The 27354-nt window shown below is 45.7% G+C and overlaps 1 protein-coding gene across 1 annotated transcript; it reads right to left on the bottom strand.

Annotated features, from left to right (window-relative positions):
- Positions 1–1905: 1905 nt before the first annotated feature.
- Positions 1906–26031, bottom strand: LOC146302308 (neuronal acetylcholine receptor subunit alpha-7-like). Its single transcript, XM_084676785.1, has 10 exons — positions 25849–26031; positions 22403–22557; positions 14670–14809; positions 12856–12900; positions 11957–12066; positions 6570–6817; positions 5476–5670; positions 4913–4999; positions 2786–2895; positions 1906–2521 (listed from the first exon to the last, which is right to left on the bottom strand). Exons 2-10 carry the CDS (start codon positions 22461–22463, stop codon positions 1922–1924), a joined length of 1596 nt encoding a protein of 531 aa, XP_084532911.1. The 5' UTR covers positions 22464–22557; positions 25849–26031; the 3' UTR covers positions 1906–1921.
- Positions 26032–27354: the final 1323 nt, after the last annotated feature.

The following is a 27354-nucleotide window of genomic DNA, read 5'->3' as shown; positions in this document are numbered from 1 at the left end:
CAATCTTTCATTCTGATAACTCTTATGGAAAGTTTTTTAAGTCTTACGTCACATGCTAGCTTTTAGAGGGAGTCAAGGAGATGAGTGAATATACTGGTGCTACTTGTTGTATGATGGTGATGTACTAAAAACATGTTAGCTCTCCCTCTTTGTCTTTCTGCTTCATCCCCTCCCCTTCACTCCATCCTTCTCTGACATCATCGGATGAGACGAGTACTGCGGAGGGCACAGAGCAGATGGAGGACGTGAGCAGTAAACTGCGGGACCATGAATGTGTTTCTCTCACATACACAAACAAAGGGGCGCGTGGCATTGTGTGGAGAGCTGTTGTCGTTTCTTGGATCCTCACAGGAGGAACAGTCTTCGTCGACCACAATAAGAGACAACAAGGGCCAGACTGGTTTAACATCAGGGATGATGTGAATCCACAAATGTCCTTACACTGATACGATGTTCTAGAAGAAGCCTCAACCTGCATGGTACCAGCTGTCTCACTGCAGTTCAGATTTTAATGTTAAAGTTGAATACCCCTATTTTTGACCTGTCCTTTTCTCTCGGAGAGGTCCACCCTTGAGTGATGACAGGGTTGTGAGTAAGTCAGGAGTGACCAGACACAGAAACAGCAGTCATACCGCTGCAAGCGTTCCATCACACACACACCGTAGATAACTTCATGACCTTGTATAACGAGGAAAATAAAACGTTTCTTTATTGTAAATGAAACAGTTATGATGTTCAGCCCTTTCCTTGAATATTAAACACAGAAAGAAACCCAGGCATGCATACACAAACACACACACACCGAACCTGGTCAGCACCGTGATGGAGCATACATGAGGTTTATTAAGGTGAAGAAAATAAATAATAGCAACAGACAGAAACAGATCAAGACAGGATAACTGATAGCAACGATAACCAAGACCATAGGATGTGTTATCACAGGGATTATGATGCAGAATGATTGACAGCTGTGGCATCACCCGGGTGCGTCATTGAATCAGTTCCACCTAGTACGTTAAAATGGGGGCGTGGCTTAGAGCATTAGCTCGTCTGCTGAGGAATCTGTCCACCTTTCAGTTCAGTTATTGCTCAGTGGTACTAATAGTTTCTTTTGCTTCATCAATCACTTCCTCCTCCAATTAACAGGTAAACATCCTGCTGCCTCTGGCCCGTCACTGAAAGGTTCTGTGAAGAGTTTTGATACATCACAGATATGGTTAAATGTGTGTAGACAATGTAAACTGCATACCACCCACCTGTAAGAGAATTAACCCATTGTAGAAATACAAAAAAAAAGATTAATGTACATCTGAACTTAAACACATTAAAAGTAGAAACAGACAAATACAAGTCACAGTGAAACATCTCTGTATGGACTCTTACAACAGCAGTGCTACAGCAGGTTGTCCACAAGGGTTGAAAGTTTAAAGGGCATCCAGGATTGAACAATTCAATTGGTTGATTAGTTATGTACCAAAATGATGACACACTAGGACAACCTGGTTGGTAGGGGAGCAATTGTGGACTACCCTGCCTTGATTCATATATACACCTACAGTATTTACAGTAAAACACTGGTATATGAATAAAACACATATTTACACAAGTTTGTTAATAAGACAAAAATCAGGCCAAATCCCACACCTTTCCTGTGTACTTATCCTCTCCTTTAGTCCCTGCCTCGTCCTCCTCCTCTTTGTTTTATTCAGCATTTGTCTCAAATTGCCAACTTATCTCTTTCCTTTCTCTCACTCATTTAAGACATCTCACTGCACTTCTCTACCTCACTGCTTACTACAGTCTGTAACTGACTAACTGTACACTGCCACCCATTTCCTGTGTCATTCCTCATTTTCCCTCCCTCCCTCCCTCCCTCCTTCCCTCCCTATATCCTCCGCTTCCATCACACTGTCACGGGCATCTATGTGAAGTCTTTGGAGACGGCCTCAATGAAGTTGGGCGCCGCCATGAGGATGGTGAAGGTGCAGATGATGGAGAAGAGCGAGAACGCCACCAGGCAGAGGCGGTCCACCACCGCCGCCGCAAACTTCCACTCGCTGCAGATGGCCTCCTCCTCGTCCTGGCTGCGGAAGCGCTGGGCGATGTAGGACACCTCCTCCAGGATACGCAGCACCTCTGGGGGGGGAATCCCCAACCCCACTCCCATGCCCCCCAGGCCTATTCCTCCACTGGAGCCGCTCCCAGGTAGCTCCAACCCCTCCCGGGTGGAGCTGTGGGCTTGGGGCGGCCCCAACAGTACCCCTGAGTCACTGGAGGGGGGGCAGGAGGGGTAGCTGTAGTAGAGGCTCATGTTGCCGTTGGAGGTGCCTGTGGGGCAGGGAGGGCAGACGGGCTGCGAGAGGGGCACAGAGAGGCCGGGCAGGGTTCCCAACTCAATGGAGCTGGCGCTGGAGTGGTGCTGCGGAGGGTGGCGGTACTTGTAGCCGGCACGCCTGCGCTCCTCACCGGGTTGTTTCATACGCAGGAACCAGGCGCACCAGTTGAGGAGAACTATCCTGACCTGCGGAGATACCACGCGAAGTCAGAGAGGATGGAGCACACACAGTGCCACGAGGATGAAGATGAGGATGAGGGAGATGATGAGGATGAGGGTGATGATGATGAGAGGTGATTAAGAACACAAGGATGATGATGGGCGAGTGAGACATTGTGAAAAGGAGTTGACGATGCTGATGATAAAGAGGAAGATGAAGATTATGGCAATATTGACAATAATGAAAAATCATCGAGGAAGAACATCAAGATGGTTCTGACAGACACTCACCCACTTAGGCATCTTGCCCCCTCGTGGGTCATGATGGTGGAACTGCAGAACTATAACTGTCACCACCACAGACATACCCACAATCATCATGGTGCTGGCAAAGTACTGGGCTACAAAACAACAAAAGAAATAAAAAGTACATATCACTGTATAATATATCACCTTTATATACATTATATTCTAAGCACAGTTTATAAAACATTGACAGTCTTCCTGCTGCTGACTGTGGAGGCTGACTTCTCTCGCTCTTTCAGAATTTTTCAGAATGAAGGGGGGGTCAGAGAAGGGGAAAAGGGGGGTCAGAGAAGGGCAGGAGGAAAAGCAGGGGGAGGGAGCTCCAGCTGAGTGTAAACTAACCCTAACCACCAAATCCATCACCCTCGTAGGCTAGCCCACCGTCCTCTCCTCCCTCCTCCGTCCCTCCACATCTCTGTCTCTAGCCAACAGTTTCTAAAGTCTTCAGACAACCGCCAAGGGCAAGGGTCAAAGTGGGGTTATCAGGGAGTGGGATTGCTCTTGGTCAGAGGAGGGAGGAGGAGAGTAGAAGGAGGACAGGAGGAGGAGGAGAATTAAGTTCCTGGCGTAATATCATTGGTCTTTTATAATGTACTCAGCAAATGACAGCAAATTGTCACAAGTGAGGATTGTAATTGCACCTGATGAGGCCTCTATGTTGGACGGGAGTTTGGGGGAGTTGGACTGAAAGAGCCCAGTGTTGGACAGTCTGGGCAGTGGTGCCCCTGTGGACTGGCAGACTGCTGACTGTCATTGTCCTTCACTTACTGCACACTGTCCATCTGGGCAAGTCAGCATCACACACACACACACACACACACACACGCAGAGACCTACTTTACCTACTGCAGGCACATACATGCACCCACCCACACACCCACACACACACAAAACTATTATAAGCCAGTTAGAGTGAGACCCAGAGCAAGGTGCTGGCATCGACACTTTAGAGGACATCTTATCTGCTACTACTGAGATGCACATCACCACTCCCCAAAGTAAATACCTTCTGCATTTTATTTCAGATTTTACAGACGACTACTATAACCCATGTGTGTGCACACACATACTTTGCATTCAGTTGATGGCTTGATTTATTTGTATTTGTCTACTGGCCTGTACTGTAACGGTATAAAGTCTTACGAGTAATCTTTATGTGAATTCCATGTAGTTCAATGCTGTGGTATGATTCACCTTTATTTGACTCCTAGGAGCTTTTAAGCACTAGAGCTTTCCTGTGGTCAGTGACAAATAAAAACAGAGTGGTTTCTGTATTGATACGTCATAAACACAGACTAATGAAGCATTTCTTAACAGGGAACATGCTCTGTTAACTCAATGGAATCAAGCACACACACTCACACACACAAAGCCAAATTCACTAACCAACTTGTGATGTATGAAATCTTTCTTTCATAACTACTTTGCCGTTAGGTAGATGTAATTATACTTTTAAATAGATACCGTGGATACCTTTATGGAAACTTATCCCACAAACACACACTTGGTTAGCCTGAAGTAAAGTTGGTTGGCAGCTGCATTAGCCTCCTATCACGCCTGTGACATCAGCAGCTCCCAACAGCATCAGAAGCCTTTGAAGTGTCTCTCTCAGAACTTCACCCCTAAAGGGGTATCCATCTCTACCTCTCTCTTGCCATCCATCCATCATTCCTGGCCTCTGCTCTTCTCTTTTCCTCTTTTCCCTCTCTACTGGGAAGCCTGTCTTGTCACGACTCACTAATGATGTTGACAGAATCATCATCCTGATTCTCAGACACACAAACACACACACACACACACTTACAAATTCCGATTTTGAAGAGATTGGGTCTGACAGTGTGTTTGACAAGTTAATACACGGCAAGTCAAAGCAAACTCTACTATAGACTCTAGGAGGAACACACACATCTTGACTCTACTTCCTCAACTCTCTGTAACTCTGACGATTACTTTTATATTATCTCTGTCCATTTCTCTCCATATATATATATGTATACATTCACACACACACACACACTTACATACACACACAGTATATACTGTGTATTGCTCTTTCTCTCCAATTCTTTCTCTCTCTCTGACTTACTTTCATACACATGAAAAATAACCTACCAATGAGAGGCACAGAGTCAGAGGTAGCCGGCATGATCTCAGCCACCAATAACATGAAGACCGTTAGAGACAGTAGCACAGTAATACCTGGACAGACAGACAGAGAGAGAGAGAGAGAGAGAGAGAGAGAGAGAGAGAGAGAGAGAGAGAGAGAGAGGAGGGGGCGAGAAATATGAAATGGGATTATCAAACTCATCCATGTTTGAAATTATTCGTGGAATCAGTTACGTAAGTGATCAGTTATATCCACGCGACTAAATCCATTTGTTAGACACACTCATCTGACACACTAAAGATCTGCTGCAAACATTCCACAAAAACACTGAGAAGTTTGCAGCTATAGCGATCTATTTGTCAAATCAGAATTCTGAAATTAACAAGATGGATTCCAACTGATGATATTCCACAATTAATGGAATTTATGATTCACGGTTGAAGCTGAGCTACATTGATTGATTGGTTGATGGATTGGTTGATGGATTGGTTGATTGATTGGTTGGTGACAAGTATATCTACTTTGTGGTTGGTCGGCTAAGCTACTAGCTGATTGATTGGTTCCTCACCCAGAGAGATCTTCTCTCCAGAGTCAGCGGGCAGCAGGAAGACCAGCAGGGCCAGCCCAGAGATGAGCACACAGGGGATGAGCAGGTTCAGGCCGTAGTACAGCGTCCTCCTTCTCATGGTCACCGTGAAGGTAACGTCAGGGTACGGCTCCTTACAGCAGTCATAGTACAGCTCGTTACGCTTGGCTGGCACTCCTGGGCACCGAGAGAAACACACATACGCAAGCACCCGCATGCACAGGTACACACATTGGTATCCAGGGTGCTATTTGGTAGACAGTGCCATTTTCCATATGGTACACAGGTTGAAAAGAATATCTTGCTCTTTATTTTCATATGTCAACTATTGTCTGCCCCCAACAAATATCCAGCTTCCACCTCAGGGACACCCCCCCTTCCTATCGCAGATGGGACTGTCTTGGCCAGGCCAACTGTCCCAACTCCTCTACTCCCTATCCTAAAAAGTGTGACACATCCCCACTGTGACAAAGTGAGACAGAGACACAGATAGAGAGTGAAGGAAAGAGAGAGGAGGATAGAGTGAGGGAGAGGGAGAGGGAGAGGGAGAGGGAGAGGGAGAGGGAGAGGGAGAGGGAGAGGGAGAGGGAGAGGGAGAGGGAGAGGGAGAGGGAGAGGGAGAGGGAGAGGGAGAGGGAGAGGGAGAGGGAGAGGGGGAAAGAGAACAAGAGAGAGAGAGAGAGAGAGAGAGAGAGAGAGAGAGAGAGAGAGAGAGAGAGAGAGAGAGAGAGAGAGAGAGAGAGAGAGAGAGAGAGAGAGAGAGAGAGACTGTGGCAACGGACAAATATACACTAGAGATTGTCAGTGTTGACAGAATAGGAGATACACAGAGTGACAGACAGGACAGATTGGACAGGCTGGAGCCAGTGAGAAAGAGGGAAATAAAGGGAGAAAAAGAGAAAGGGAGTTCAAGTTTGAGGAGAGCCACTTCTGAGCTGTTTGAAGAGAGATATACTGAGAGAAAGAAACCGTGTGTGTGGCCATTGGAGAGGGAGACAAAGAACGAGAAAAAAGGAAAGAGAAAGTGTAGAGTAAACATAGCGCTTCAACCTCTAAGTCTCTGCTCTGCTCCATACCTACGAGGTCCCACTCCCCATTGGGGATATATGTAGATATGTCCACGTCCAGCATCTGCAGGTCCAGCAACCAGCCGTTGTGGGTCCATGAGCCAAACTTGAGGTCGCACTTCTGCACGTCAAAGGGGAACCAGCGCACGTCAATGTAGCAGGTGCTCTTCAGGATGCCCGGCGGAATGTACTGGCAGTAGCCCGAGGCGTTCACCAGCACGTTGGTGTGGAAGGTGGCGTCGAAGCGCTCATCGGCACTGTGGAGAAGAGGAAGGAGGAGAGGACGAAGGAGGAGAGGAAGAAGGAGGAGAGGAAGAAAGAGGAGAGGAAGATGGGGGAGGGGTTGGAAAATGACTGAGACAGTTTTCATACCAGCACCGACATGGAGAAAATCACAACTACACATTCAATTATTGCCTGGAAAATTAGGCAAAAAAAGGCTACAAGCCCAAGATAAGGCCACCTCTGGCCCACCCAGGTGAAACTATGTCGCGTTCTGGCGAGCTGCTATGATACATGCATTGAGACAGAGAGGAAAACAAGATTATAAGCATACTTCCAATTACAGTCCCCTGCAGTAGAACAGTCAAGTTACTTTTAAAAGGCAACATTATATTTACACTCGTTTTCAGCAAACTGTTAAGCACCATCAAGCCTGCATATGTACAGTACACAAATACTCACAGATGAGTACACGTACACACCAAAAGGCACAAATTCGAACCCAAGGCCACTATCCACTACTCTTTCATAAAATGGTTATTTTATCAGCCTCTGGGCACTTGAAGAACAAATACGGTACCGTGACACACACACACACACATCTCATCTCAGGCAGATCCTGAGATGAGACTAAACCTGTGTATGAGTATGGTACATAGAAACCCACTTAGTGCCAACAGCATTGTGTGCCAACTTCACGCTGCATGGTCTTCTCCTGTCACACACACACACACATAGAAGCACACACACGTAGAAGCACACACACATTGAGGCGCACACACACACACATTGGGAAACTGAAGAAGTCATTGTAACAGACGTTACATCCTTAATGTAATGGTTGACGGGGTCGTGCACAGGGAGCTTGAACATGTGGAAGGGATTGTGTTCTTCCTCCTGTCCTTCTCTGACGGCCCAGTTTAAACATAATGAGCCCCTCCCTTCCTAACTGGCCCATAGACAGTGAAGACCCATTCAAGCATCTGACTGACAGATACATTCTTACCCCTATCAACAGCCACTTATCCTCCAAACACCACAGCCAGAAGCCTCTAAGAGAGATAAGGAAGACCCTCTGAAGCACTCACACACTTGTCAGACGGACAAAAGAAAGCTTGCCCTGCCTGGAGAGGTTTAGCGCATTCCTCTTTTCTCTCCCTTCTTTCCTCTCTCGAGTTTGTCCTTTCACCCGATCACATTCAATGATCTATTCAAGGTTTAGTAGTGTAATTCATGTCTATTGTGGGTGCTGTTGTGGAGAGTGGGTGAGGCAGGAGATAGGGCAGAAGGTTGGGGACGCACGGAGGAAGCTGTGTCGCCGGCAGCATTGAATTATTCAGGGTCTAGCTTTATTGTATAAGAATGCCTGTCTGCTCTACCGCTGCAATCAGCACTTGCACACATAAGCTAATGTATAGTGTGTATGTGTGTTAACATAAAGAACACACATTTCCACTGTCACTACGTAAAAGGCAAAAAGGTAAATCAGAAAGGTTTCGTAAACACAGAAAGACAGGATGTTTTCAGACCGAACACACATTCACAAACAAGCCCACAGGAGAGACACACACCTTACATAAGGATACATACACACTCACATATGACAGGCCAGGTGATAGCCCTGGGAGAGAACAGAGTGGGGGCCCCACATTAGAAACACACACACACAGGGCAGACACACACACACACACAGGGCAGACACACACACACAGGGCAGACACAAAACGTCCGAGACATGCTGGGACAGGGAGAGGGGACAAGGAGTCTGGCTGACACAGAGGAAGTGGACCAACAATGGAGGTAGTGACAGGTTCCTGTACCCAGGGAGGTGAGTCACCATACTGTCCTGTCTCCTCACTCAACACCTGGATCTCCCGCCTCCTGTACCGTCACGCACACAGGCACACACCCACACACAGGCACACACACACACACACATACACACACACAACCCGCTAAAGGGGAGCTGTGAGAAATGAAAAGGAAAAGAGATACGGCTACAGCAAAACACAGAGGGAAGCAGAAGCTAGAGAAAAGAAAAGACCCCTAAGAGAAGGGAAAAGAACATTCCCTGGGGAGCAGAGCAGAGAGGGTGGGAAAGAGTGAGGGAGAGTGAGGGTGAGAGAGCGAGAGAGAAAGAGAGAGAGAGAGAGAGAGAGAGAGAGAGAGAGAGAGAGAGAGAGAGAGAGAGAGAGAGAGAGAGAGAGAGAGAGAGAGAACGAGAAGAGGGGGAATGGCTGATGCCATCCTGTGTTAGGGTTAGGCCAGAGTTATCCATGCATGTCACTCATGAACATCAATGCTGATGTGTCCAGAGAGCCCTGGGGTCACAGGCATCTTGTGACTCACAGGCATCTCGTCAGACAGCCCCGGGGTACAGTAGGAGCAGGACACCCAGTACACCTCCACCCACTGATCTCTGCTGCACTGACTGGAAACAAGACCTCGTCAGGATCTTTGAACAAAAATAACCATAAATACTGTGGACAACATGCTACAGAGATGAAAGGAGATGAAAAGAATAAGAGGCAGGTAGAGGAAAGTCAAGCAAGAGGGGAGAGCGTGCTGCAGCGAGGCTGAGAGGTGATGAGAGGGATGATCTTGCCCCTCTCTGAAACACAGCATGCTTGCTTACCTAACAGTCCCATTCTTAATCATGGGTTAAAGCAATGTTTGAAAAATCACACACTCGCACCTGCACACACACACAGCCCACACCCCACATCTCTGGTATTGACAAACAGATGGAGACCAGTATTTGCTAGTTAGACAGCAGCAGGCTGTGTATCCCTGGTTGTCTACTATAATTTAGCTCAGGTATTAGATCTAAGCACACACAAACACTCCAGACAATTATTATCACCAGATCTATTGACACCCAGTCAAACTCAATTAAAACAGCAATTAGTCAGGTCACTCTCTGGAAACATCAGTCTAGTTGACACACACTCTAGGTGGGGATTTAGACTCTATATCTGCAGTACTGTTTGTGTTTAGCTTTATGTGGACTGTCTCTGTACTGAATCAAATACATGTTACAAGTCTGCTTTATAGGGTAAGCATTGGAAGAGCATGTTACACTATTACTGTAGATAGGTACCTCACATCAGAAAAGCTCAATCAATCCTGGGTAATGATTTGGATGTAGCCTACTTTGTGCTAGATTCTGTTAGTGTTCCGTCCTCTTGCAGAGTTCTGTAGGTCAGAAGGGACAATGACACGATGTGTATGTAAGCAGCATCTCATCAACCTAAGCTGGGTGGTGGCTGTCCTTGGTCTGACTGATCTGCTGTGAGGTGAGACCACTGGCGTGCGTATCTCTGTCTCTTTCTCAGTCATTGTTTCTCTCTGTTCTGTTTCTCTATCTAGCTGTCTCTCTTTCTCTTACGTTGTCCTCTGACCACTCCAGGCTTCCAGGAGACACCAACTCAAAAAAGGTGATTCTTATTAGTGTGTGTGTTTGTGTGTGTGTGTGTGTGTGTGTGTGAGAACATAAGGGGGTGACGTTTATGCTGTTTGAACTGTTTGTGAGTTTGTGCTTCTGTGTATGAGTTTACTTGTCAGAATAGCCAACAACAATCATAATCTAACCAACGTACACATACTCTCACCAACATTCTGTAAAGAAAACAATAGAAAAACATGTCTGAGACATTTTGGACAGCCTTGTCATCCCTGAAACGAACTCACAACAAGATGAGTTAGTTTTGAAAGCAATGAATGAATGAACAACAGTCAACACGTTGTTTAGCTTGTTTTTCTGCGCCTTCATGAGTGGGTGTGTCATTTCCTGTCATCTGCACTTGTGTGCTCCTTAATGCATGCCATATTGGAAATGGGCTTTTTTTGATCCAGCACTCATGATATTAAACTGAGCCATTAACCTCGCATTACACACAATAGAAGAGAACAATGGGCCAGGGAGACGCTCTCGTCTGAAAAGCATACTAATCAGTCTGGATTCCTCTGCTATTCACTACAGCCATGCTGGCGTGTTATTGGTTGCACACTGATGGTTAGGTGTTTAATGGTGTGAGTTGCACCATTAAAATGTGTTTGTGTGTGAGAGCCAGAGCATGTGTGTTTAGGTTTCTCTGCGTGTGCGTATTTGTGTGTGTAGGTGATTTTGTATGTGCTCATCAGGAAATAATGAATCTGGTCATGCATGTGTGTGTCCACTGAGTGTATCATTGTAGGAGAGAGTAAATTCTAGCTGTCCTTTGGGGCTGTTGGACCCTTAGAAGACCTGCTGTAAAAATGATTCTTCTAATTAAATTCTTCTAATTCAGGATTTCACTGAGATCTGTTAAGCACTCACTGAAGTTAACCCTATCTATGACATACCTATGTAATTCCATTTATACAAAAATCTGATGATTAAGTCGGAGACGACCATGGGTGTGTGTGTGCGTTTGTTTGTGTAACAAGGCAGAGAGAGAGAGAGAGAGAGAGAGAGAGAGAGAGAGAGAGAGAGAGAAAAAGTGAGAGTATAATCTCCATTGTAAAAGCAGGGCTTTTAAAGATACAGATTAATTCCCAAATCACTGTTGTGTTCCCTCTAATCCTATAGAGGTGGGTGCTGTGATTGTAGTCAGGTTGTGCTGTTGGTTTGTTAATCACACCCCAGTCAGACCCCGCCAACACTAACAAATTCTTCTTCTAGGAGATTACTTTTGCCAACCGACAAAACAGAGATTATACATAGATATACTTAATGTCATCAGTTTCCATTGACTGAGAAATGTGACAGGAACTCTGTAGGAACAGGTCAGGAGAGAAGGATGGGAGGAAAGGGGTGAAGAAGGGGTTGATATGCAGAGTGCAGTGGATCAGACTTGAGGAACAATACGGGTCACATGTGGAGAAGTGAAAGAGGACAGTGGAGACGGGACGAGAGCAGAGACTGACTGGGCCTGACCTCTTGTAGGTCTTTGGATGACAGCAGAGCCAGAAGGGATGACAGCAGGGGATGAGTGGAGGAGAGGAGAGGGGGATGAGAGGAGGAGAGGGGGATGAGAGGAGGAAAGGGGGATGAGAGGAGGAGAGGGGATGAGAGGAGGAGAGGGGGATGAGAGGAGGAGAGGGGATGAGAGGAGGAGAGGGGATGAGAGGAGGAGAGAGGATGAGAGGAGGAGAGGGCGATGAGAAGACAAGGGATGCCGACAAGTTCTGACCTGTTATAGAGCAGGATGTCAGGGGTCCAGATCTGGCTGGAAGGGAAGCGCAGGTTCTGAACCCCGGGGTACTGTTCTGGGTTCCAGCTCAGATAAACATCTGTCCAGTACTGGTGGCAGGGAGAAAGGGTGGGAAAGAGAGAGGATGAAGAGAGCGAGAAAAAGAAGAAAAAAAATAGGGAAAGAGAGAAAATTACAAACAAAAAATAAAAATGTACACAAGAGATTTGCTCCCTTCCAGAGCTGTCTGTCAGTTGAACCATTATGACAGATGTCTTTTCTCTCTCTCCTGACAGCACCACAGCTAACTGTCATTAATATGGCTCTGTCATCTGCCTGGGTGCCAGGGCCAAACCCCCCCAAGTGTAGTTAAGCAAACCAAAGCCAAAGTTGCAAATTACTAATATAAACACAGAGTTATTGGATAAGATATTGTGATTGGCTGATTGGATGGCCAGAATTGTTGGGATGATTTTGTAATGTGGGTATCATGGCAGAAAGGCTTGCGGTGTCCAATCAATGAGTGACTAATGGAAGGCGGTTGTTAATTAGATGCAAACTGTAAAGTGCCCAGTGTCCCTGGCTGATTGTGAAGACACACAAAAGCATGTCTGTATATACAAACGCATGTCTGTATTTACAAAAGCATGTCTGTATATACAAAAGCATGTCTGTATATACAAAAGCATGTCTGTATACACAAAAGCATGTCTGTATATACAAAAACATGTCTGTATATACAAAAGCATGTCTGTATATACAAAAGCATGTCTGTATATACAAACGCATGTCTGTATATACAAAAGCATGTCTGTATATACAAAAGCATGTCTGTATATACAAAAGCATGTCTGTATATACAAAAGCACGTCTGTTCACACACAAGCCTCTGCACTTACAAGCTGCAACCAGGCATTTGTCATCAAGACTTGGTTCTTCTCATCCTGATAAAGGAAAAAAAGAAAGACAAGAATAGGTCAGTATAATATGATACTGTTCTACAGTAGAAACAAGAATGTTTGTGTGTGTGTGTGTGTGTGTGTGTGTGTGTGTATGTGCGTGTATGTGTGTGCATGCCTCAACGCAACGCAGAACAACTGAGCTGTGAAACGTCTCTAAAACTGGATTTATGTAACCCCAGTTCTTTCCTTTGCATTAGGTTCAGTGAAGACATCAAACATATTAGGTGCCCTATTTAAATCTAAAACAACAAGCCCTATGGACCTAAACAACAGCAAAAACGAAGAGCAGAGGCATGGCTGTGGAGGAGCCAGAGCTGAAACAAACAGCTTCATCTGAGGAAGAGGGGCCAACCCTAGCTCAACTGCTGTGTTAGATCGACACGTCAAACAGGCTTGGCTCTCTCAACTGTTCTCCTCGCTTTCTTTCTGCTGTGCTCTGGGTCAATGTCACAATTTAAATGTCTGTGTATGTGTGTTTGTATGTGTTTTTCAAACCTGAAGCCAGATAGTGGGTGGCATGGGTGTGGTTGGGTGGGAGCAATAACATTTGGGTAAAATGTTGGCAATTTGTGAAGAGGCAATATTTAAAGGTCCATTGATGTACTGCAAAACAAATGTGTTCTCATACTTTACCATTTGGTAACACACCTACACACATTTCATCATCATACCAGAGTAGATCACAAAAGCCACACAAGTCTTTCCATGTTTCTTGCTGACTTACTTATTGTAACAAATATCTACAGTATGGGGAACAGAGAGACAATCAAAGTCTGCGGAATTCACATGCGTGACAAAGTACACATCGACAGATTTAATTGGCAGAGTAATTAGGAAGCAATTAACAGATATCAAAATGTTCCTCCTTTCTTTTCTCAGAAATTCTTGCTAGGTTTCAGCTTAGTCACATTGTAGCTTGTATGGACTGTGCTAGCCTGACCAGTTGCAGTATCTGTAAATGGACTATGCTAATCAGAAACTGCGATACCAGCTGAGATCACACTCAGCGATTTAGAAACATTCCTGCCTTTGAATAGGGTCTGACAGCAAATTAGGCAGCCTTGCTATTGTCTGAAAGCTGGAGAAGGTGAGCTAGCCTCATGTACTATCAGGGACATGGATCACAAAGGACTGCTGATAACATTGCATAACTATTTTTGTGGTAAGCTGGGCGTCTACACACTACTTGTACACTATGCACACACACATCCACACACGTGTGAACACACACACTCGCTTACACACACACACTCGCACACGATACCCAGTGGAGCGGAGGCAGCTGTGCTCGTCCGGTTAGCCAATCAGGGTTAAATCATGCATTGAGCGAGTGCCAGTCAGGACCCCTGGGCCTCTCACCATCTGGGCCCTGCAGACTAGCCCCAGGACTAGAGCACAGACTAGACCAGACTAGCCCCAGAACTAGCCCTGCAGACTAGCCCCAGGACTAGAGCAAAGACTAGACCCAGAACTAGCCCTGCAGACTAGCCCCAGGATTAGAGCACAGACTAGCCCCAGAACTACAGCACAGACTATCCCCAGAACTACAGCACAGACTACACCAGACTAGCCCCAGGCCTACAGCACAGACTATCCCAAGAACTACAACACAGACTACACCAGACTAGCCCCAAACTCGAGCTCAGGAACAAACCAGACTACTAGCCCATGAACCAGATCACATACTATATCAGACTAGCCCTCTTACACACATACACGAGACTCACACATGCACACAGACTCACACTTACCACATCTATGATCTGCAGCAGTGTCATTCCTAGTTCGACCAGGATGGCCGAGGAGTCGTTGACCACTGGCCTCTCCAGACGGTTATAGTTGGCCATCAGCTCATTGTACAGCCTGCGCTGATACTCCCCCTGAAGAGAACCTGAGGAAAGAAAACACACTCAATTTCCCTTTATAGAGAAACATAAATTGCCCAAGTCGGTCAAATGAGCATGCTCCAGAGAAAAGCACTTTAATCAAGTGATCCCATAAGCACGGTTAGGTACTAGAGATAAAGAATGTGTCTGCACTGAAGGTCCTAGGCTGTGGTTAGGAATATGGTCTGTAGGTAAAGGCTGCATTCCAATTCAGCAGTTAAGTACCTTTTCTTCTGGCCTGATAAAATGTCCTTACTGGCACAAGCGTAACGTTTCTGAAAGGTTTTGAGGGATTTTGCACACATTCGCCTATTTTATAAGCGGGTCCATGAGGCGAAAGTCTTTAGGTGATGGCAAAGGTCGTAGAACAATGGAGCAAGGAAACCAATTAGGACACAAAAAGGCTGAGGGGGAGAGCTGGTGTTGGTGAGATGTTCCCTCCTGAAGGTGGGGTGTTGAGTTGGCATGGCGTGTGCTTCATCCTGAAGGTTCCACTGGGTCAACAGTGATTAGGATGATGTGCTTTTTGGCCCAGTGCCGCCCCCCCCTCTCTCTCTTTGTACATCCTCCTTCCGTGCCCTCTCTCCTCTCTTCTTTTAGTCTTTCCAAGTGTATCCCCAATCCCTTCCTCCTCTTATTTAGCTTGTTTCTGGGTACGGTGTCGGGCAATGGGAGTGATATTTAGAAAAAAGGGGGAAAAAGACTACCGCAAGCACCTGTCTAATTGACATAATGTTGTTCAACTGCTAATGGACATTGAAGCATTAGGTACATATGAGATCCACATCTGGACAGGGTTTATAGAGAGTGTATTAGACACTTTATTACCAGGCTCAGTTCAGGGTTCATTTACACATTTCTTTGCACAGCGGACCCAAGGACCCACTTATGCGAGCGCTCACACACTCACACACTGGTAGCGTGAGAAGCAAAGAGGGAAAAACAGAAAAGAGTAGCAAAGAAGAAATGTGAAAGTGAGAAAGCAAGAGAAGATTCCAAAAATAAAAGAGAAAGAGATTAGTGTGTGTGTGTGTAGGGTGAATGTGTGTGTGTTTCTTTGGCCTGGAGTCCTGCTGATGGGTGAGTTATAGCAGGATTCTGCTGGAGGTCAGAGACAGGAGGAGGAAGCTGCCCACCACAGCAAAACCACACTTTCACGCCTGATAAACCATTCAGACCACTGTTACAGGTAATCTCATATCTTTTATGCACTAACCTATTAACAAAGTACACATCTGACACACAAAGTGTGAGAGCATTCACGCACACAAATGAATATTGAATGTATGGTGTGGTGCATGCAGGCTTTGTAGAGGGGCTGCATTAGTCTGTTGTATTACGGTACTTTTATCTGGAGACGAGGAAATATGCAAATCCATACAGACCACATCTATCTATACACCCTGTCTAATCTTGTTACAATCTATCCACGTTATCATCACACAAAACAGCGTTCGGAAGATCTTCCACCACCTTCTCCAATGTTTTCCATCATAGAGTGAGACATAAACTGAGGTGCACAAACACACCTAAACTGATCAAGTCAATATTGCCAGATGAAAATGCCCCGCCATAGTTCCTCTATCCCCGCTTGTAATAACCTTCTGAATCGCTCTGAGAGCTGTAATGTAATACAATAAAATAAAACTTATTAAACCAACTTTAATTCACCAGCAAACAAGCAGCAAGATGCATCCACCTGGGACTCAAGGTTGGATGCCGTGTTGGTTGGTTGTCGCTTAGTTGTTGGTTTGTTTGTGGGTTTTTCTTTCTCTGAGCTAATTAAAGTGATATAAAAAAAGAGGGGTTCTCCATTCCAAGAACAGTGGGGTGCAACATCTGGCAACAATAAGAAAGGGGGGAGGGAAGGCGAGAGCATTCATTGAACATTTACTGGGGACCTATCTCCATCTCTCTATCTCTGTATTCTACTCATCCATCCCCCCACCCTCAGCTTGCTGTCTCTCTTGCTCATTAAAAGAGTCTGAGTGCCAACCTATTAAATTGCAGGTCTTTTACAGGTATCAGGAGTTCCAGAGCTGCTTTACGAGATGAAAGAAAAAATCCTTGTTTACATTCACACTTTAGGTTGGACTCTAAAGGGATATACAGTTGTAATCCAAGAGGCTTTGTGTAATACTTTATGAGTTGTGTTTCACACCGAACCCTGTGAAAGAGACTCCATCTCGCTCGACCACATATGTTTGTAGATCAAAGGCGTGTAAAATACCATGACCTTTCTCCGTTATTAACCAAGAAGTCGAAGACCTTACTTCTGATCTCTCTCTCTCTCACCTTACAATCATCGCAATCCTTCAAACTGAGGTCTGTTTCACACCAACTCTATCACAAATGAGAAGACTGCCATGCCAGGTCGACAGAAGGAAAGACAGAAAGAGAAAGAAAAAAGAAAGAAATGCTCCTTTCCCTAACCAGTGGATGGACAGAAACACAGTGTAAGAGGAGAAGATATACAGTAAGAAAGGGAGAGGGCAGTAAACTATTACTTCCTAATCTGGCCTTAATTCATCTCGACATGTGTCACGACCAACACTATAAAACTACCTCTCTGTCTCTTTCCCTCCCTCCCTCTGTCTCTCGCTCTTTGTAACTCTATCTCCACTTACACTTACACTTGTGGCCTCTCTCACACACTTTTATGCCTGTGTGTGGAGGGTGGGTGTACATACTGTGTTTTGCATGCATGCCATTCTTTTTTTAAACTCAAATAGCAAAGCTTTCTCCAAAGTTCTCCAAGAAGATATCTCTCTGTCTCACACACACACACAGACACACACAATAAAGTCTGTGTGCAATCTGTTACTCTGTGAGCGACAGTAATCATTGATCCTCTATCTGTGCCTCATCTCTCTCTCCGTGTCTCTCTCTCTCCATCTCTAGCACTACGGGGTGCGTTTTTTCACAACACGTCATACATAATCTCTCCACCTCCCCATCTCTTTTTTCTCCCTTGACCTCAAGCACCCCGACATGAGCGCTTTCAAACAAAAGTGGTGTTGCAAAAAATAGGGATTGATGCATTTTGTCTGGAAACCAAACATGTATTGGTGGCATCTACATGGGGTGTATAGATGTAGAAGTTCTGCTTTATTTCACACATTGTGTTTGGAACCAGAGACTGATTGTGATGTTCATGGGTGTGTGTGTGCGTAGATGTGAGGAGACCATGGTCCATGTTATAATGTGTTCCTCACACTGGGCTGATCTCCCCTCAAGCACTAGGAAAGTGGGTCTGTCTTTTGGGTAGCATCTGCAGAGAGTCACAGTATACTGTAGTTCAGACAATCTGTAGCTCCTCAAATACACCCATACACACTCACAAACACACAGACAGAGAGAGACAGCACACTAACATCGCTTTCTTTCATTCTCTCTCTATCTTTCTCTCACCCCCACAATTCAACACACATTATGTTGTACATTTCTCAGTTTCGCTCGCAAACACACGCACTCACACACACACAAACACACACACACGCACTCAATCGACACAACCCATCTGTAAATGTTTACTGGGTCACCAATCTCAGATGTGTGTCCCTCTCTGCTTCAGCTCAGACAGAGGCCACAGACAGAGCCAAAACCCATTCCCTCTCAGACAGACTGGCCATACACACATGGTTCCCTGTGGAGAGGACACCATGGCAGGGCAGACTAACAGAGCCAGGGTCCCCACAGGCAGAGCCCCCAGAGTGGGCTGAGTCCCTGAGGACAGCCAGCCAGGGGACTAACACAGCCTGCATTACACCCCTGTGGGGAGATGTTCATCAAAGGCTAAGAATAGACAGAAGACAGACACTCACTCATGCGATCACACACACACACACACTTCAAGGTACAGAATGTCAGGGCACAGAATAGAATACGAGAGTATGAAACATTAGTGGTGCTAAGTGAAAGGGTGATTAGGAACTAACCCTAAAAATATTACGCAAAGGTTTAAACTACTGTGTTTACAGAACGAGTGTTTCATTTGAACAGGTACATTTCTAAGGACCCTCATCTTTGGGGTGAAACAGGCAACACTTCCAGCCCTGCACCCTCAATCCTCAGATTCTCCAGGACTGATACACTTCATTCACACTCAAAAGCACACACGTGTATACACGCACACACACTTCATACGTGCACATCCCCTCTGGGGAGACATAAGAGGACAGACAGATATAAGTAATGGGTCCTATTTATCTTCTTTTTTTTTAACTTAAGACCTAGACTTTCATGGCTGTCCTTTTAACTGCCTGTCAGAAAACCAGCCCCAAGGTGAAGAAATAAAGGACTTGTGTCGCGATAATGTCAAACGATCCGTTATGAATACTAAACAGCTCTGAATGATGTAGGCATGCTCATTAATAGGGGTGTGTAATGTAATGTGTATCGTAACCTCTTAAGTGCATGATAAGCTAGCATAACGCTGTGTAGATAGAAGTCCTTGATCTCGTTACAACTCACAGGAATCCCAGAACACGTCGAGCAAAACTCGAGGTCAAACTTAAGTGTGAGAGCCAACCCGATGCCACTGTGACTGCCACGCAGTTATTACATTACATTACATCTGACCCACCAAGTTAAAGCGTTAACCTTGGAGTGTACGTCTGAAGGCAGACTCTCTGGTGTTCCAGTGGGTGGTCAGGAACCTCCAGCAGCGATGGAGCCAGAAGGAGAAGACCAGCTACAGATGTTCATCACCTCCTTTTGTGTCATAACAACCGTGCACGCTACTGCTCTCCCTGACCTAATTCAATACCCAGCCCATAAAAAGGCGGAGAGACAGACAGAGACGGGGGGGGGGGAGATACCGGTAGGCAGGGTAGACTGGTTACATTTGCAAATATCCCAAAAAGAGAGAAGTTCCAGAGACAAGGAGGAGGGGAGAAAGGAAAACAAAAATAGACAGAAAAGGGGAGTTTCAGAAGCAGGGGATAACAGTTTAAAGGACACACAAAGAAGAGGCAGCCAGAGGAGGGAAGTTGCAGAAGAACAGTAAAGCAGAGATGAGATTTTAAATAATGCTGCAAGAAGTCCATCCATTTTACATGAGGGCCCACAGTCACTATCTATAGCTGATAGGCACGTTATTGTGTAAGTGCGTGTACTGTATGTGTTTGTGTGGGTGAAGGCGAGCATGCGTTTGTCTCAGCATGGGTTCACAGAATGTACTCAGACTTTAAAGTCGTAGCCCCCACGATTACTATTCTGCACACGTGTGAGTATGTGTGTGTGTGGCATTGAAGAAGTGTGCGTGAGTGTGTGTGCATGCTAATGCTGAAGCAGCTGAGGAGGGAGTATCTCTTCGTTAACACCTCATCTTCCCTGTGTGACTGGTGAACGCCCCCCCCCCCACTCCCAACTTTCCCTCCCTGGCCAAGTACTTATGGGCTACCCTGGATGCTACATGTTAGTAGAATCACATATGCCCACTGCACTGAATAGAATGAACAAATGTCACTAGTTTTGTACTATCCTGCACTTTCTGAAATGTCTCTTATTGTGCATCTGTATCTAAATCAAAAGGTGACTCAACATCCACAAGACCGGTTGGTGTGGCTGGGGGGCTGGGGGACTAGGGGACTAGGGGGCTGGGGGACTAGGGGGCTGGGGGACTAGGGGGCTGGGGGACTAGGGGGCTGGGGGGCTAGAGGGTGGCGGGGGGGACAGGGGCTGGGGGGCTAGAGGGTGGCTGGGGGGACGGGGGGCTAGGGGGACTAGGGGGCTGGGGGGCCCGGGGGTGGCTAGGGGGCTTGGGGGCTGGGGGGGCTAGAGGGTGGCTGTGAGTTGGGGATTTAGAGGGGGGTATAATATAGGAGTGTTTCATAATCTATACAACCCCACTCGGACCCTATTTCTCCATCTCAGCACTCACACACATCGTATAATCCTAATCCATGGGCTAAAACCTACGACACAACAGTCGAATGCAGCCTATATCTGAACATCACATCAGTGCAGCTACATGAAACTGTATGAATATGCCCTGTATGCAAGCATGGCAACAGTGCATGTATGTAACTAACCACTGTACTGTGGGATGTGTGTGTGTGAAGATCTTGCTTCAAAGTTAGTTAGATCATGTATGGGGTATACCTGTCAACATTGGGCAGGGTATAAAAGAGACTATGTGGGCTCTACAGTATGCAAGCCACATAGTGAGTAGAGGTCATGGAAGATTTTTCTCGGGCGCCACATTCTGCCTGAATGATATGAAACCGCAAAAACACTCAATCAATAAACACTAGGAGGGGGAGGTGAGACTATTTACATAAACTACAGATTAAAGGAAGTGAGAGATGAGGAATTCTGGAGGAAGCAACTGCTGACCATGGAAGAAAGAGAAAGAGAGGGAGGGGTAGGAGGAGGAGGAGGAGAAAGAGAAGGGGGGAGAAAGAGTGAGGTGTTGCATGGGAATCAGAGTTGTTTATGGACAGGTGCCATCCTCTGTTTCCTCCAGATTGTATTGATCTCTGAGCCTTTTCCAAAAGAATGAATAATACAATCAGGGTTTCATAGGGAAAAAAAATAATCTGCATAATCAAATCTCACAATCTGTTTTCCCCAATGCGTCTTAGTAAGAACGTCTGGAGGTCGATTTGGACACAGTGAAGCAGCAGTGATTAATCCAAATATATGTTGTAAAATGTTTGGGAATTACACAAAACTGGTACAGCATTGCTTTATACACTGACGCTCAGATAAGGTCTTCGGAAACTAAGCAGACATCTCATTGAAGTTCAATAGGAGAGAGTATGACAGAGAGTTGCATGTAATATTAGTGACACAGATCACGTCTCTTTCTTTTCTTATCTCCCTCCCTCCCTTCTTCCATACTCCATCCACAGACAAGCAGTTGATCTGAACGGAGTGGATCGCTAAGGACAGGCAATCTGGATGTGTATTGGACACACACACAGAGCGAGAGGGAGGTTTATGCTGAGAGACAGACACACGCTGGAGACAGGCAATTCTGAGCCAAAACCCTTGTAAAGTCCCACTGCTGCGTCACAGTGCATAAAGTAAAGCACCCTGATGTCATTATTGCTGAGTGTGTATGTGTGGAGAAAGGGAGGTGGGGGTATTAATAGTAAATTACATTACAAAGATTGCAACACATGCATACATACTCATGCACAGTACCATATATTTAGTGGCAGTGTGCCTTTATAAATCAAATAAAAAGCAACACATTCAAGTGTTTGGTCTGTCACGATATTACCCCAAAAATACCATTTATTTTTAATTACATCAGAAGCCTATACAGCTAGAAAACATCAATGGTAAAAATAAGATCCGGCATCTGTATTGAAATAAAAGTACATTACTTATACCAGATAAATAACTTTGCCAAATACAGTGAATAAAAGCTAGTGAAGAAATTCAGATTTGTGTATAGACAAGGTCATCTGACACGACCAAGTTTCCTTCACTTAAAAACTTTCAACTGGACCCATCTGCTACTCTGTCCTGACCTGCATCAGGATAACTAAAAACTTGCATCCAAGGTGGTTTGACAGATAATAGTTTGTCACCTATTCCAAAAACGTTCTCATGCTTATTTCAGTAAAGTGAACCGTCGGACATACCTTTGAAAAAAAACACCATCCACAAATAGATCCCCATTGAACCAAACTTGCGGCACCGCATCCTTGCGTTCACACAGGAGTCCGACGCCCCGGCGATCCCTCAGTGACGACGGCAGGAGAGAATGCAGTCGCTTACCCCGGTTATAAGCATTTAGCTGGGGAGAGAGGGAGAGAGAGAATGAGGTACTACAACGCCTCAATGATTGTGAAGTTTTCAAGGTCCGCGCGTGCACGTTGCTTGAAACACATTTTCATGGATCAGGCAACAAACATCTGTCCAGCGACACCTTGAGTTCTTTGAGTTGTATTTGACTTTTTTTGAACCTGTATTGTATATATGTGGTTTAGTAAAATGTCTGGTTCCTTCTTATTTTCTCGCTGCAGTTATTTCGACTTTCGAAGCAACGCTTTCAATTATTTCAATTAGGTGCGCTCAGTTGCCGCTACGTCTTTACAAACTGGCTGGCACTCTTGCAGGATTACTTAACTAGCGCCGATTAGGAAAAGCATGAGCTTTCCCTAGTATCATACTCTAGAGCTCTGTGAAACTAGATCGTCCTGCTAGCAAGGTCAGAAATTGGTTAACAAAAAAGGCAAACACAGACACGGTTTTACCGAGGAGCAAAATCTGCTCTGTTTTCTTTTCCTTTCAAATGACCACAGTGTGGGTAATGTAGATGGAAAAGTTGCTAGACAATTTGGAGCACATTGTGATTATCAAAGTGCATGTTGTCATCCTGATATTATAATTAACTTAATTGTGCTCTGGTTTGTTTATTTAATTTTTGTCTCTGGCTATCAACTGACCTATTTTGTCCATCCCATAAATAATTTCGTTTTGACTATAATCCAGTAAACTATCGGAAAATACTGCACAACAGAAGTCTTGCCTATGGACTACTTATGAGACCTATGGGTTATTCCTGTCTTGGTTGCTTAAAGTAGCCTCCTGAAAAGTTGTTTGCTGTTAGTCTGAAGGCCCCGTCACACCTTAACGTTCTGGTCAACGTTCTATGATGTTAGAGGAAACGTTGGTAATCGTCCATGGTCGCTGGTATAGCGCCAGAGGAGTGTTGTTTGGACGCTGGTGACGCTATCGGCGGTAATCGGCGGTGATCGGCGGAGAACGCTGGTCCAAAAAAAAGTTTTGAACATGCACAAAAGTGCTAATAGTTTTCAGGGGTGTCTTACTGGTCGCTGTTACACGCTTCATGCGTCCCACCCACGCTCATGTGTTAGTCACATGCCAGATGTGTCCACCTCGCCCTAGAATGCTCAAAATTGAACGATCAGAACATTCAGAGAATGTTGACCAGAACGTTATAGTGTGATGGGGCCTGAGTTACTGGATCGCACCCCCTCCAGTGCTCAGACATGGTAAAACAGACCGTGAAGACATACGCTGTAGGAAAGGAGGAGCTTTGGGTAAAGCAACACTTCCATCCAGAAGCACTCCCCTCCACCCTCAACCGGAATGTTTTTGTAGATCTGTCTTTACAGAACCTTTTGTAGACAGGTTTCTGCAGAGTGACGTTTCGTAGGGATCTGAACCATACGTGTCTACCAGTCTTGTCTGAGACCACTCTGATCTATGCCATGTTCTGAAGAGAATGCTGCATCATATGACCGCCAAGCAAATTGTACATGTGCATGCGTTTAGCAGCTTGTCACAGATAGGGTACACCAAAACACCAGAGAATGTTCTCCATATCTGCTGCTGTCTCCACCCACGCTCTCTCCTTAGGGAGTTTACCCCACAGAGAGAGCTGTAAACACATACAGACATACAGACTTTCAGACTGAGCTGATGCCCTCATCCTCCATGTCTTTTCAAAGCACAACAATCTGTCACAAGGGGGTAGACTACTCAGGCGAATTCTACCACAGAGTCAGTGCACCAAACATCCAAAAGGTTTACACAATGCTGTACACACACACGCACACACAAATGCACACATCTTGCCACGCTCGTCTCGTGTGTGTGTGTGTGTGTGAGTGAGAGGGGGAGTGGGTCTCACAGTAGGAGGGGATATCCAGAGAAACAGACACTCAGTGACCTGATCTTCACCAGCAGGAGCCCGCTGAGACCTCATGATCCGATATGGCAGCAAGGCCCACAGACCACTGCAGTCAGCAGGGAGTGTGTGTGTGTGTGGATGTGTGTGCGTACGTGTCTGCAAACTTTTCTCCAGTGTGGAAGTGTGGAAAAGTACAGGATAAGTGAATGTATCAGAGAAAGGAATGGATGGGGAAAGGAGATCGTGTAATGTTAGAGATTGTGGGAGAGAGGGAACAAAAGAATGGAAGCTGCTGTTAATTTGTAAATCTTTTATAAATGAGATGTGCTGCGCTAATGGGTTTTAATGCAATAGCTTAGCATGCCTTTCTCTATTCTCCTCTCCCTGCCTGAGTGCTCTGACCAACAGACTTGCAGGTCAATGGAGCACATGCACAAGTGATGCTCTCTCACATACACACACACACACACCTTTCCCTACCATGCCCTGGGTATGTCTCCAATAGAGGTGTAAAAGTGATAGAATGAGGTCAAAGGAGTTTAGGGTGTTTATGTTTGTCTTTGAGGCCATGCCAGCTTTGATGTACCATTCATGGGGGGCTTCTATAATGACAGAAAGAACGCCGATCCCTGAGGTTACCCAGGTGTGTGTGCGTGTGTGTGTGTGTGTGCGTGTGTGTGTGTGAGAGAGAGATACAGTGTGTCAGAGACTGCTGACAGACAGTGATGAAATACTCTCTCATCCCTCTGAAACTCTACTATGTGAGACTGGTTCTGGCCATTCATCCTTGAACACAGGTAGGAAACAGTGTTGTTAACAAAGGCCCGAGAAAGGTTACACTTCTTCTACACACTTAAGACCTGACTGAAAAGGTCAGTGTGACACAATGGGACAGAAAGAAAGGAGAAAAACAACAAAAAAAGATTATAAATGAAGGCTGAGGAAAGGGGACATGAGACATATACTTTTTGGTATTTAGTTCAGGAGATGTGGAACTGATGTGTACAGCATGTGTGTGAGAGAGTGCATGTTAAGGCCCCGTCACACCATAACGTTCTGGTCAACGTTCTTTGAACGTTCTAATCGTTCAATTTTGAGCGATCTGGGGCAAGGTGGACACATCTGGCGTGTGACTAACGTGTGACTAATGCATGACTAGCGTGGGACTGACGCATGACTAGCGTGGGACTAAAACGCTGGAAAATCAGTGGATTCAGTTGTTCTGAACAGTAAACATCATGCTGCCTAGACGACGTAAGGATGCGAGGGGGGCTTCTGCTACTACCGCTGCTGCAAGTAAGAAGATGATAAATGCTGAAAGTAAGAAGAAGGCAAAGCCTCTGGACGAAGACATTGCTAGTGAACGACAGCACGAAGAAGAGCCCATCCGAGGTGTGACACCCCCTGAAGACCCTAATGAGGACCTACCAACCATGGAAGCGAGAGGGAAGAAGAAGAGGAAGGACTGCAGGATCCAGGACCGGGCGGTGGAGGATAATCTGGTAGAGTTTTTCCGCGATAACGAACTTCTGTGGAACTCCCAGAAAATAGATTACAGGAACAAGGCCAAGAGGCAACGAATACTGGAGATCAAGGCCACAGAGCTGGGGATCAGGGAGGACCACCTGTGGACCTGGTTCAAGTCCCTCAGGGACATGTACACTAGGCAAGTATTTATGTTTGAAATTATGAAAATGGCCATGACTTTAATAATAATGGAATTTATATACTTACCATACACTTACATACTTACCATAAACTTACCGTATGCTTATAATATCTACCAGGTTGGACAAGAAGAAGAGTGGGCAGGGCAAGCAAGAGTTGACGGAGAGGGAGTCATGGATAAAAAACAAATTTAGCTTTTTTCACCGTGCTGTCAACCACCGCTCGAAGCCCGTCCGGAGTGTAAGTATTGATGTGGATGTTGACCTAATCATATAATTATACTACAATATGGAATAATAAGTGAAAGACAAATGTATGTGCAATTGTTTATTGTCAATTTCCAAACATGTTGTGTTTACCTGTGTCATTCCGTGTCTTTCCAGTTGAAGGCGATTATGGCCGAAACTCACAGGGACCTGGAGGCTGAGCGGGCAGCGGCGGAGGAGAGGGTTGATGTTAATGAGTTTGCTGAGACCGTCCCCGTCTTAGAACATCAACCCAACCCAGCCCTGTTGGTGTCCTCTGACATGGAGACCCTCAAGAGGAAGGCCAAGGAGAGCGGGGAGATGCTGACTATGCTGCGTGAGCAATTCCCGCCTCCCGAGCCAGTCACCGAGATGACCACCTATGCCGCCTACATAAAAAGTGTGCTGCTGGGGCTGAGTGTTAAGGACTTTCGCCGGGCCCGGAAGGGCATCAACAAGGTCCTGAGGCCCTTCTGCGAGTCGGATTCATCTGACGACGACCGCGCCGCCAAACGCATTCGTCACACAACAACGCCAAACGTGTGCAACGTTTGTCAAACGTTACACAAACATTCTTCAGCATTATCCAGCGTTTAAAATTAAACGCTGGTCTCCATGAGAACTTTTGTACATGTTCAAAACTTTTTTTTTGGACCAGTGTTCTCCGCCGATAAAGGTCCCGTCACACCATCACGTTCTGGTCAACGTTTCTGAAAGTTCTAATTGTTCAATTTTGAGCGTTGTAGGGCGAGGTGGACACATCTAACGTGTGACTATAAAGCATGACTAGCATGGGACTGACGCATGAGGAGCGTTTAACAGTGACCAAGTGAGACAGCCCTGAAAACTATTTTCATTTTTTTTACTATTAGTGTGTGATGACGAGTCACTGGCTCGCGACGACGTGTGATGAAAGCAAACGATGAAAACGAAAACTAGTAACGACTTAGCCTGATGTTGTCATACTCATAATTCTAGTCAGAATATAAATCTGAGAACTCTCCGTTGACTACGGGGCGTG

This window comes from Hypomesus nipponensis, chromosome 1 (genome assembly GCF_054491055.1).
Source record: "Hypomesus nipponensis isolate SF chromosome 1, ASM5449105v1, whole genome shotgun sequence".
Classification (NCBI taxonomy): Eukaryota; Metazoa; Chordata; class Actinopteri; order Osmeriformes; family Osmeridae; genus Hypomesus; species Hypomesus nipponensis.
Note: the sequence above shows the minus strand (reverse complement) of the source record. Positions and strands in the feature narration are given on the sequence as shown.